The 12,613-nt window shown below is 40.6% G+C and overlaps 1 protein-coding gene across 1 annotated transcript in view; it reads right to left on the bottom strand.

Annotated features, from left to right (window-relative positions):
- Nucleotides 1-11,748, bottom strand: part of LOC118485745 (protein FAR1-RELATED SEQUENCE 5-like) — a 160,861-nt gene extending 149,113 nt beyond the window's left edge. Inside the window, exons 1-2 of the mRNA XM_035982174.1 lie at nt 11,187-11,748; nt 9,382-9,472 (exon numbers count right to left, since the gene is read on the bottom strand). Coding sequence (XP_035838067.1) covers nt 9,382-9,472; nt 11,187-11,748 — 653 coding nt within the window. The remainder of the gene's footprint in view (nt 1-9,381; nt 9,473-11,186) is intronic.
- Nucleotides 11,749-12,613: the final 865 nt, after the last annotated feature.

The following is a 12,613-nucleotide window of genomic DNA, read 5'->3' as shown; positions in this document are numbered from 1 at the left end:
TTTGGCATTCCCTCTGAAATTGTATGTGATAATGGTTCCCAATTCATTGGAAGCAGAACCACTAACTTTTGTGACAGTTGGGGAATTAAGATGATAACATCAACACCAGTTCATCCACAAGCCAATGGTCAAGCAGAATCATCCAACAAGATCATCATCAACAATCTGAAGAAGAAGCTAGGATCCAAGAAGGGGAAATGGGCAGAGGAGTTACCTTATGTGCTATGGGCTGATAGGACAACTCCCAAGAATGCCACTGGTCAAACACCTTTCTCTTTAGTATTTGGGGTAGAAGCAGTGATCCCAACAGAGATGGTGATCCCAACTGCTAGAACAAGTGCTCGTGATCCTCCAGAAAATGCTACAATCCTGGCTCAGGATTTGGATACTATTGAGGAAATCAGGGATCTGGCCAGGATAAGGATGGCAAGCTACCAACAAAGAATGGCTGGTGCTTACAACAAAAAAGTTAGGATAAGGAAGTTCCAAGTCGGAGATATGGTGTTGAGAAAAGCATTCCAAAACACTATCAATCCTGCTGACGGGAAGTTAGCACCAAAGTGGGAAGGTCCTTACTTGATTGAAGCTGAAGCAGGAAAGGGGGCATACAGATTGCTAACCATGGAAGGAAACTTGTTACCAAGAGCCTGGAATGCTGTTCACTTAAAGAAGTACTTTATGTGAACATGATCCTTCAAGCATGTGATCCTTACATTGAAGTATCCTTGAAGGATCCCGGTGATGTCAGTGATCCTTACTCTGGTAATGTCCTTATCTTAAAACTATTACATTTCCTTACTTTTTACCAAAGGATAAGGATCCTGTATCCTTCATCCTCTTCTCACGAACCATTTGAGTTATGATAGTTCAGGTATCTACAGCATATCATCAGAGATCTTCAAAAGCAACGCAGATCCTTGGGTTCAACCCCAGTTATCCTTGGGATTATCCCCAGTTTCCGCCAGCAGCGCACGATGATCCTGATATAGTTCACGTCTTTGGGACCAGTACCCACTTCCGGGGCTGACAACCTCATCGTACTGGCTATACCCAGGATCTTACGTATAATGGTAGACGTACCATACATCCGTTCCTAAGGTTTCTAACGTTTTCACGTTAGCTAAGGTTTTGACATTTTCATGTCACTAAGTTTGGATAGTCGCCAGTAAGGGCCATACTCCAGTTTACATACGATCCTTTGGGCTTGTCCCCAGTTATCCTTTGGGCTTGTCCCCAGTTATCCTTTGGGCTTGTCCCCAGTGATCCTTTGGGATCATCCCCAGTTATCCTTTGGGCTTGTCCCCAGTGATCCTTTGGGATCATCCCCAGTTATCCTTTGGGCTTGTCCCCAGTGATCCTTTGGGATCATCCCCATTTATCCTTTGGGCATGTCCCCAGTTATTAATTTATCTTTTACATTGGCTTAGTCCCAAGTTATGTTCCATTTTTCAGGTTCTCGAAGTTAAACAAATAGGGATCCTTAATCCTTATTATCCATTAAAATTTCACTTATGGTTATCTTGATTAAAGGTTAGGATCCTAACTTGGATCCTCAGGTATGATCCTTGACTATTTTTTATTATACTAAACAACCCTTACACTTTGACAACTAAACCTATGATCCTTGAAATTGATTGCTTCAAAAATTTTCAGTGTCAGGATATTTGATCTAGGATCATATCCTAAATTTATTAAACATGGTTTGCTCAACTCTTGTTACTCTAACAAATATGTTTCTAAAACAAACTGGAAAATAAGAAGACAAATAAAGGATAACAACACGAGATAAGCCAGAAAGATTAAAGTTATATTATTAACAAAAGGATCTTAAACCCTTTCAAAAAGTTGTCAAAATTGCCAACCCACATTTCTACCAGCAAAACGTGGCCCGTCCACATGGGTTGGCAAAGGGTGTCCATTGTCTATGCGGTCCTAGCAGGTGCAGGAAATTAAAGGCGGCAGGATCACAATGGCTTCATCCCCCAAAACAGAGGATCCCTCCACCATTTGCGATCCTACCTATTGTCCAAAGGATCCAGGATCCTTAACCCTAAAAACTATTGTTTAAGTACAGACCATCAATTGTTTCAAACATCAACAACCATGAAAACCACTACCAAACCTAAAAAATTGGGCTCCGGCCTAGTCTCGAAATATCCATCATCGCCCAATCCAGCAGCTTAAACCTTCGCTGCTCCATCACCACCAGCTTCTCCACCCTGATCCTTGCCAGCATCTCCACCTTCAAGCATAGGGATATCCTCAGCTTCATCATCGTCCTCCAATTCCGCCAGCCTTGCCTTCCAACCCTCCACATCCCATGAGCTCTTGTCGAAGGCAGGATCCTGAGCGTCCACAGCCATCTGCAATTGTATCTTATACATAGCAATTGCGGCAGAGACCTTGGCATCCTGGGTGATCTCCTGCTTTTCGCCATCCATGTTGATCAACATTTGAGCAGCCTCATCCTTTGTAGCCCGGAGCTCCTTCTCAAGATCAGCTATCTTAAGATCCTTCAACACGCCCATTTGTTGAAGGTCGGCGATTTGGCTTTCCTGATCCTCGACATGGCCTAGGTAGGTCTCTACTTCAGCAAGTTTCTGCAAAAAGGGAAAAAGGTAAGATCAGGACCAGGTGATCCTCAAAGAAACAGAATATACAGACAGGATACTCAGGTAGGATAGCAAACAGGGGCAATGATCCTTACTTCATTAACATAATCAAGAAACTGCTGGCGGAGCAGGGGAAATCCTTGGAGATCCTCAGAAGTCTTTCTCTTCTTCCCCTTACCCCTAACAGGTGCTTTAGGGGCCGAAGCAGAGGGACTGGCAACAGAAGTCTTCTTTCTTGAAGACTTGACATTGGCAAGTTCGTCAATCCCGAACTTGGAGGCAGACTTGGCAGACTTAGCAGATTTCCCAGCGCCTACACAATCAAAACAAGATAAGTTTCCTAACTAATTTAACAGTCTTGCATAAAACTTACTTTTTGGTAAGGATACTTACTTGACATTGTGGCAGATGCGGAGGATACTTCTTGTGAATCTTGGATGGTGACTTGAAAACTTCTGGTCTCAGGATCAAGCTTTTTGAAAGCTAAAACTCTCTCTCTTGCAGCAGGGGTTAACTTGAGATAAGCAATGGAGATAGCTGCACAATAAACAAAAAACAAAGAAAGACATTAGTGACCCTCATCATAAGAGACAAGTCTGATAGTGATCCTTCCAGGATCCTCTATCCTACCATGAGTGGCCCACTCCTTGGGCAGATCCTTCCCATTAGGGATGGTATCCCTCCTAACAAAGAAGAATCGTCGCTTCCAATTTGTATCATTCTTGGTGACCTTAAAAACAGGGTGATCCTCTCCAGCTTTCCGTTTCAGCAAATATCGATAGGAACCAAACGTGGTAAGATCATAAAGATCAGCCAGCTCTGCCATCCCTAAGTCAATCCCCTCCTACTCGATGATCCTCTCGAAGGTATACAGAACCCTCCAGATCATCGGCATGGCTTGGATATAAGACATGCCGGTCAAGGAAAAGAAGGATTGGGTGAAGGCTGGAAAAGGATACGAATATCCTATGGTAAACGGAGTTGCAGGAAAGGCTACCCAGGTGTCAGAAACAAAATCGCTTAAAGCGGTGGAAGTGAATGACTTGAAGATAGCATCCGCCGGAAAACAGTGACGGATCCTATCAACATGAGCATCGGTGAAGCAGCATCTCTCGGTAGGAGAGTCTTTAATAATCCCTTGACCTTTCAAGGGGCTATTCCTCTGGTGATCCTTGTGAGTAGAGTTCCGGAGCAACATATTCGCGGAAGAATAGAAAGAGAAAGGAAAACAGAGTAAGAGAGGGAAAGAAAAGAAGAAGAATACCTGATCGATCTTTCGGACGAGATTATAAAGGGAGTAGCTCTTAAATTTAAATGCAAATTGATCCTAACTATATCTCCTATTTATAATGATGATTTGCAGGGATTGTCACATCTATGACGTAAGGGTTGCAACGGCTAGTTCGAAATTAACGGCTAGTTATCCGAGTTGTTCGTTGCAGATAAGATCAAAGCAAAATATAACTCGTTAATTTACAATAAACTCCTTATATTTTGGGGGCAATTGTTAGGGCTAGATTTTTATGATATATGATCCTTACATGTGATCCTAACCAAGTGATCCTTGTTTCTTTAGCAGATAGTGATCCTCAGCAGGACTTCAGGATCAGGATCATGGACCATTATAGGATCCTCATGCTAACATCTAGCAGGATCCGCTCTTAGCATCACGATCAAAGGACGCGTCTTTACAATTATAGCATGTTCTTAATCGGAGATGGACGTTGCAAAGGATATGGAAACTTGGCATGATTTAAGGGCGACAATTTAGGCTAGATTTACTTTTATTTCTAAAGGGGTAATGAGCTGATTGTTAGTCTTTTTACCTAAAATAGGTCACCTACACTTGTATATATAACACTCTTCCCATTCGGAAGAACACACAACACAATTCTCACACGCTTAGACACTCGAAACTATAGTGATCCTTGTACTCAGCTCATTATCATCCGAAGTTGTAACCATTTTTCTTATATTGAAGTTTGGTGATCGGTAGTTTCCATCACCCGAGGTTTTTTATGCCAGAGATCATACATTGATCAAGGGCTTTTTCCTCGTATAAATCATTGTGTCTTTGCATATTTCATACTGAAGTGATCCTTTACTTTTTCAATAAACCAAGCATCATACCCCGTTTACATAGAGTTTGGTTGCATTATCCTTGTGTGATTTTTGACCAAAACAGATAATGCAACCAAACTCTTTGTAAACGGGGAATGATGCTTGGTATGATGAACAAAGATAAGGATCACTTAAATGAAAACTGCACAAGTGACACAAAGATTTATACAAGGAAAAAGCCCTTGATCAATGAATGACCTCCGGCATAAAAAACCTCGGGTGATGGAAACTACCGATCGCCAAACTTCAATATAACAAACAATGTTTACAACTTCGGATGGTAACGAGCTAGGTACAAGGATCACTATGGTGTAGTATGCTAGTACATACATGTAAGAAATGTGTTGTGTCTTCCAAATGCTCAAGAGTGCAATTTATATAAGCGTGTGTGGTCGAATTTTAGGCAAGTCACCTAACTACTAGCTCGTTACCCCTTTAGAAATAGAAGTAAATTTAGCCTAACTAATTGCCCGTAAATTGTGCTAAGTTTCCATATTCTCCACAACGTCTATTTCCGGTGATGTATGTGCGAGATTTACGTGACAGATTCCTTAATAACGTTGCCAAGACCAGATCCAACTCGTAATTCCTGCAAAACAATATTAAATTCAAAGAGAACGATTGTTAGTATGAGGATCCTTAGGATGATCCATTATCCTGATCCTGAAGTTCTTCTGAGGATCACTATCTGCCACAGGAATAAGGATCACTGTTAGGATATCATATAAGGATCACAGGTCATTAAAAATCCTGCCCTAACAGAAATAGATACGAAAAGAAAAACAGAGCAAGCAAGAGAGAAGATGAAGGGGAATACCTGTTCAATCCTCTGGTTGCGGTTATAAAGGGAGAAGTTCTTGATTTTAAATGCAAACGATCATATCCCTATCTCTATTTATAATCATGATTTGTGCAGGGCTGTCATCTCTGTGACGTCAGGATTACAACGGACTCCGTTCACAACGGCTATATATCCGTTGAGTTAGTTACAGATAAGATCAGCAAAATATAACTCGTTAATATTATATAATTACTCCTTATATTTTGGGGGCAATTGTTAGGGCAGGATTTTTAATGACCTGTGATCCTTACCTAATATCCTAATAATGATCCTTGTTTCTGTGGCAGATAGTGATCCTTAGAAGAACTTCAGGATCAGGATAATGGATCATCCTAAGGATCCTCAGACTAACGATTGTTCCCTTTGAATTTAATGTTGTTTTGCAGGAATTACGAGTTGGACCTGGTCTTGGCAGCGTTATTAAGGAATCTTTCACGCTAATTTCGCACATGCATAACCAGAAATAGACGTTGTGGAGAATATGGAAACTTAGCACAAATTACGGGCAATTAGTTAGGCTAAATTTACTTCTATTTCTAAAGGGGTAACGAGCTAGTAGTTAGGTGACTTACCTAAATTCAACCACACACACTTATATAAAGGGCACTCTCAAGCATTCGGAAGACACAACACATTTCTTACACGCTCTAGCATACTACACCATAGTGATCCTTGTACCTAGCTCGTTACCATCCGAAGTTGTAAACATTGTTTATTATATTGGAGTTTGGTGATCGGTAGTTTCCATCACCCGAGGTTTTTTATGCCGGAGATCATTCATTGATCAAGGGCTTTTTCCTTGTATAAATCTTTGTGTCACTTGTGCAATTCACATTTGAGTGATCCTTTTCTTTATCCATCATTACAAGCATCATTCCCCGTTAACAAAGAGTTTGGTTGCATTATCCTTGTGTGATTTTTTACCAAAACAATCAACACCAGTCCACCCACAAGCTAATGGTCAAGCAGAATCATCCAACAAGATCATCATCAACAATTTGAAGAAGAAACTTGGATCCAAGAAAGGGAAATGGCAGAAGAGTTACCTTATGTGCTTTGGGCTGATAGGACAACCCCCAAGAATGCTACTGGTCAAACACCATTCTCTTTGGTATTTGGGGCAGAATCTGTGATCCCAACAGAAATGGTGGTTCCAACTGCTAGAACAAGTACCCGTGATCCTGAGGAAAATGATGAGAACCTGGCTCAAGACTTGGATACTATTAAGGAAATCAAGGATTTGGCTAGGATAAGGATGGCTAGTTATCAACAGAATATGGCTGGTGCTTACAACAAAAATGTCAGGATAAGGACGTTTCAAATTGGAGATATGGTATTGAGGAAAGCATTCCAGAATACCACCAATCCTGCTGATGGAAAGTTGGCACCAAAATGGGAAGGCCCTTATTTGATTGAAGCTGAAGCAGGAAAGGGGGCATATAGATTGCTGACCATGGAAGGTGATTTGTTACCAAGGGCTTGGAATGCTGTCCATTTGAAGAAGTATTTTATGTGAGCAGGATCCTCCGAAAGCATATGATCCTTACATTAGGGGTATCCTTGAAGGATCCTTAAAGCGTCAATGATCCTCACTCTGGTAACATCCTAATCTTGAACTATTTCATTTAATTACTTTCCCATTCAAGGATAAGGATCATGTATCCTTTATCCTTCTCTCACAAGATTTTGAGTTTTGAAAGTTTAGGTATTCTTAGCATAATGTTGATTATCTACAGAAGTGATCCAGATCATTGGGTTTAACCCCAGTTATTTGGGCTTGACCCCAGTTCCGCCTGTAGCGCATGATGATCCTGGTATAGTTCAAGGCATTAGGACCAGTACTCGCTTTAGGGGCTGATAATTCCATTGTACTGGCTATACCTAGGATCCTACGTATAATGGTAGACGTACCATACATCCGTTCCTAAGGTTTCTAACGTTTACACGTTAGCTAGGGTTTTGGCATTATCATGTCACTAAGTTTGGATAGTCGCCAGTTAGGGTCATACTCCAGTTTACATACGATCCTTGGGCTTGTCCCCGGTTATCCTTGGGCTTGTCCCCAGTTATCCTTGGGCTTGTCCCTAGTTATCCCTGGGCTTGTCCCCAGTTATCCTTGGGCTTGTCCCCAGTTATCCTTGGGCTTGTCCCCAGTTATCCTTGGGCTTGTCCCCAGTTGCTAACTCTTATCCTATATTGGCTTAGTCCCAAGTTATGCTCTGTTTCAGGTCTTTGAAGTTAAACAACTAAGGATCTTTGATCCTTATTTCTCTTAAGGTTTATCTTATGGTTATCCTGATTATGACTAGGATCCTAACTTGGATCCTCAGGTATGATCCTTAACTATTTCAATTCTATTCGCTGATTATTTGAATCCCCCTTATACTTTGACAACTAAACTTATGATCCTTAGAACATATATTACTTTTTGGGATTTTTCAACTATAGGATATTTGATCATGGATCATATCCTAAATGTTTTCAATCTGACTTATTCAAAATTGCTTATTTAATAAGTGTACATCAAGACAATTAAAAATTAAAGGAACTTAAAGGATAACAACACAGGATAAGCGACAAAAAGTTAAGGTTTTATTTATTAACAAAAAGACTAACCCTTCAAAGGTTGTCAAAATTACCTACCCCAAGCATCTACCAGCAAAACGTGGCCCGTCCACTGGGGTAAGTAAAGGGTGTCCAGGATAATAGGTTTTAAGTTGTGCAGGAAAATAAAGATGGCAGGATCACAATGGTTTCATCCCCCAAACAGAGGATCCCTCCACCATATGCAATCCTACCTATTGTCTGAAGGATCCTAGATCCTTAATCCTAAAAACTATTGTTTAAGTACAAACCACCAAACTGTTCAAACAAACAACCACTAAACAAAAAAAAAATTGGGCTCCGGCTAAGTCTCGAAATTTCCATCATTGCCCAATCCTGCAGCCTAGACCTTCGCTGCATCCTCACCACCAGCTCCACTTGCCTCACCACCCTGATCCTTGCCACTGCCTCCAGCCTCAAGCGTCAAGATCTCCTCAGCCTCTTCATCGTCCTCCAGTTCAGCCAACCTTGCTTTCCAGCCCTCCACGTCCCAGGTGCTCTTATCGAAAGTGGGATCCTGAGCTTCCATGGCCATTTGCAGCTGGATCTTGTACATTGCTATGGCGGCGGAGACCTTAGCATCCTGGGTGATCTCGTGATTCTCAAAGTCAAAGTTGATCAGCATCTTGGCAGCATCATTCTTGGTGGCCTGAAGATCCTTCTGAAGATCGGCTATCTTGAGGTCTTTCAGCACGGCAACTTGTTGAAGATCAGCAATCTTGCTATCCTGATCCTCAACGTGGCCAACATAGGTCTCTATTTCAGCAAATTTCTGCAAGGAATACAAAGGATATTGTCAGAACCGAGTGATCCTCGTACAAGCAGGATGTACAAGCAGGGACAGTGATCCTTACCTCATTGAAATAGTCCAAGAACTGTTGGCGGATCAAGGGAAGGCCTTGCAAATCCTCAGCCTCGGAGGCCTTCCACTTCTTGCCTCCCTTACCCCTGAGGGGTGCCTTGGGGATTGAAGCCGTTGGGCTAGCAGGAGTCTTCTTCCTCGAGGATTTGACATTGGTGAGATCGGTGATGCTGAACTTCGAAGCTGACTTGGTGGACTTTCAGGCACCTACACAACCAAAACAAGATAAGTGTCTAAATTTTACTTGAATTTCATTATCTAATTAAATCTCTAAACAAGGATACTTACTTGACATCATGACAGAACCAGAGGATACTTCCTGAGAATCTTGGGTGGTAGACTTGAAAGTTCTTGTTTCAGGGTCCAGTCTCTTGAAAGCCAAGAGTCTCTCTTTAGCAGCCGGAGTCAGTCTGAGATGTGCAACGGAGATAGCTGTACAACAAAAGAACAATAAAAAGTCAGTGATCTTTATGTCAGAATAAAGGTTCTCTGGTGATCCTCCCCAGGATCCTTCATCCTACCATGAATAGCCCACATCCTGGGTAGATCCTTCCCATCAGGGATAAAATCCCTCCTCACAAAGAAGAAGCGTCGCTTCCAATTAGTGTCGTTCTTGGTGGCCTTAAAGATTGGATGCTCCTCCCCAGGCTTTCGTTTGAACAGGTAGCGATGGGAACCGAAGGTGGTCAGATCATATAGCTCTCCTAACTCAGCCATGCCTAAATCTATCCCCTCCTGCTTGATGATCCTTTCCAGGGTATATAAAACCCTCCAGATCATCGGCATAGCTTGGATGTAGGATATGCCGGTCAGGGAAAAGAAGGATTGGGTGAAAGCTGGGAAAGGATATGTGTAGCCTATGGTAAATGGGGTAACAGGGAATGCAACCCAGTTATCAGAGATGTGATCGCTGAGAGCATTGGGGTTAAAGGGTTTGAAAATAGTGGTCGCCGGGAAGCAATAACGGATCCTGTCAATCTGTGGATCGGTGAAGCAGCATCGTTCCTTTATGGAGTCTTCGATGATTCCTTGGCTTTTTAGTGGACTATTCTTCTGGTGATCCTTAGCAGGGGAGTTCCGAAGTAGCATTTTGAACAGAATAGTAGAAAGAAAGAAAAACAGAGCAAGCAAGAGAGAAGATGAAAGGGAGAATACCTGGTTGATCTTCTGAACACGGTTATAAAGGGAGTTGGTTTGAATTTAAATGCATTTGATCATATCCCTATCTCTATTTATAATCATGATTTTTGCAGATATGTCACTTCTGTGACGTCACAATGCAACGGCTAGTTAGAATTTAACGGCTATAAATCCGTTAAGTTTGTTGCAGATAAGATCAAGAAAACATAATTCGTTACTTTTACATTACACTCCTTATATTTTGGGGGCAATTGTTAGGGGAGGATTTTCTAACAATTAGTGATCCTTGCTTATTATCCTGACAAGTGATCCTTACTTCTGTGACAGATAGTGATCCTCAGAAGAGCTTCAGGATCAGGATCATGGATCACCTTAAGGATCCTCATACTAACGATTGGCTGTTTGTATTTCGTATTATTTTGCAGGAGTATTGAACTTGACTTGGTCTTGGCAACGTTACTATGGAATATTCCCCAAGTATTTCGCACTCATTTGAACGAAAATGGACGTTGTGGAGAACGTGGGAGAATGGCATGAAAGTCGGGCAGTTAGTTAGCTTAGTTTAGCTTTCATATTTAAAGGGGTGACGAGCTAAAATTAGAACACTTAGCCATTTTTTGCTTACACACACTCTCGTACAATCGCAGTCACAAAGCTCTCAGCAAACACTTAGCATTTCTCACACTTTTACACGTTTTAGCATAGTGATCCTTGTACTTAGCTCGTCACTATCCGAAGTTGTAAACTTTAATTGATTTATTTGAGCTTGGTGATCGGTAGTTTCCATCACCCAAGGCTTTTTATGCCGGAGATCATTAATTGATCAAGGGATTTTTCCTCGTATAAATCCTTGTGTTGTTCGTGCAATTTATATCATAATGATCCTTATCATAATTCTTCATTTCAAGCATCATTCCCCGTAACTTGGAGTTTGGTTGCATTATCCTAGCGTGATTTTTAACCAAAATAGTAATTACGTTTGGCTTGATCGTCACAGCAAAAAGACCCTTCAAACGATTCTCTTCGTCTGTGATGTAATCATACGAGAAATTAGGCTGGGAATGTTTTTTTTCATTCAAATGTTTCACAACCATATTGGCGTCATATTCCCCTATGAACAAGTTAATTTCCCTCTTATAGTTCTTAAATTCAACTTTGCTTGCACCCACGTCTTCAAAACCGCTAAAACAAGTCTTCATAACATTAAACGCCTTGAGGTGTCGTTCAGTTGGAAGAAAATGCTTATCAGGACGTTCAACAAGTTCATGATTGTGCTCCTCGACAAACTTAGACACCTTCCATGATCCATCCTCAAAAAGTACACATAACAGTGCACCACAATCAGTCCTCTTTGAAAAGTTAGATCGCACTACTCGCTCCTTTTGATTGGGGTCCAACATATCAACCTTCTTGTCCTTGTATAACCCAGATCTCGTACACAAGTAATACTTAATATGTAAGACACCTTTAGAGTTTGTCTTTGTAGTCCCTTTCCCGACTGAAAACCCACACTCCTTATCATACTTAACATACATTGAATAACAATCATCAAGGCTTGAGAATACCATGTCCTTTCTGGGCTTTAATTCTTCACTGACGTCAGGAATGATAAATGGTAATCCAGTTTTGGGGCAATGCCTTTGAATCGAGGAAGAGACTTCGTCTTAGAAAACACAGGGAGGAACAGAAAAACAGAGTGATGTCTCGTAATAACATTATACATTAAAATGCCATTAATTGAATAATAAACAAGACATAATAAACATATAATTTAAAAACGACATGATAAAAAAGCCATGAGATGAATAATTAAAAACACGTAACAACATAAATAATTAACAAAATATAACATCATAATGAAAACGCCAAAATTAACAAAACTAATGTTTACACAAATTAACAAAATAGTAATAACTGATATTCACAAATACTACTAAATAAAATTCAAAACTAATCAAAATAGATGAAAAACGCCAATGATCGTAAAAACATAAGAAATACACTAGAACGTAAACAACAATTGAAATTAATATTGAAAATTCCAATTGCAGTTCTTAATAATAGATTAAATATCAATTAAAAGCGATTAAAGTGCATAATTGAAATAATGCTATTGAAAATCATACAACACATTATAAAAATAATAATACAAAAAAACGCCATAGTACAATGATAAAAGAACAAAACGCTATATCTGTTGCATGATTTGCTGGAACAAAAAATAGAAAAAGCCAACGAATTTTACTTTGTTGAACAGAATCCACGTTAAACGCCATAGATCTGTGAAAGCTTGCAAAGGAGGTAACAACTAACAATAAATCTTTGGAGTTTTAATTTAAAAGAGATTTATAACACGAATAAGGAGGGAACGCATAAAAGGAAAATCGTACCCCCGCATAACAATTATGGCCCCCTGCCACGTGTTGGGCCAGG

This window comes from Helianthus annuus, chromosome 13 (assembly GCF_002127325.2).
Source record: "Helianthus annuus cultivar XRQ/B chromosome 13, HanXRQr2.0-SUNRISE, whole genome shotgun sequence".
Lineage (NCBI taxonomy): Eukaryota > Viridiplantae > Streptophyta > Magnoliopsida > Asterales > Asteraceae > Helianthus > Helianthus annuus.
This window is presented reverse-complemented; position numbering and strand designations above follow the sequence as displayed.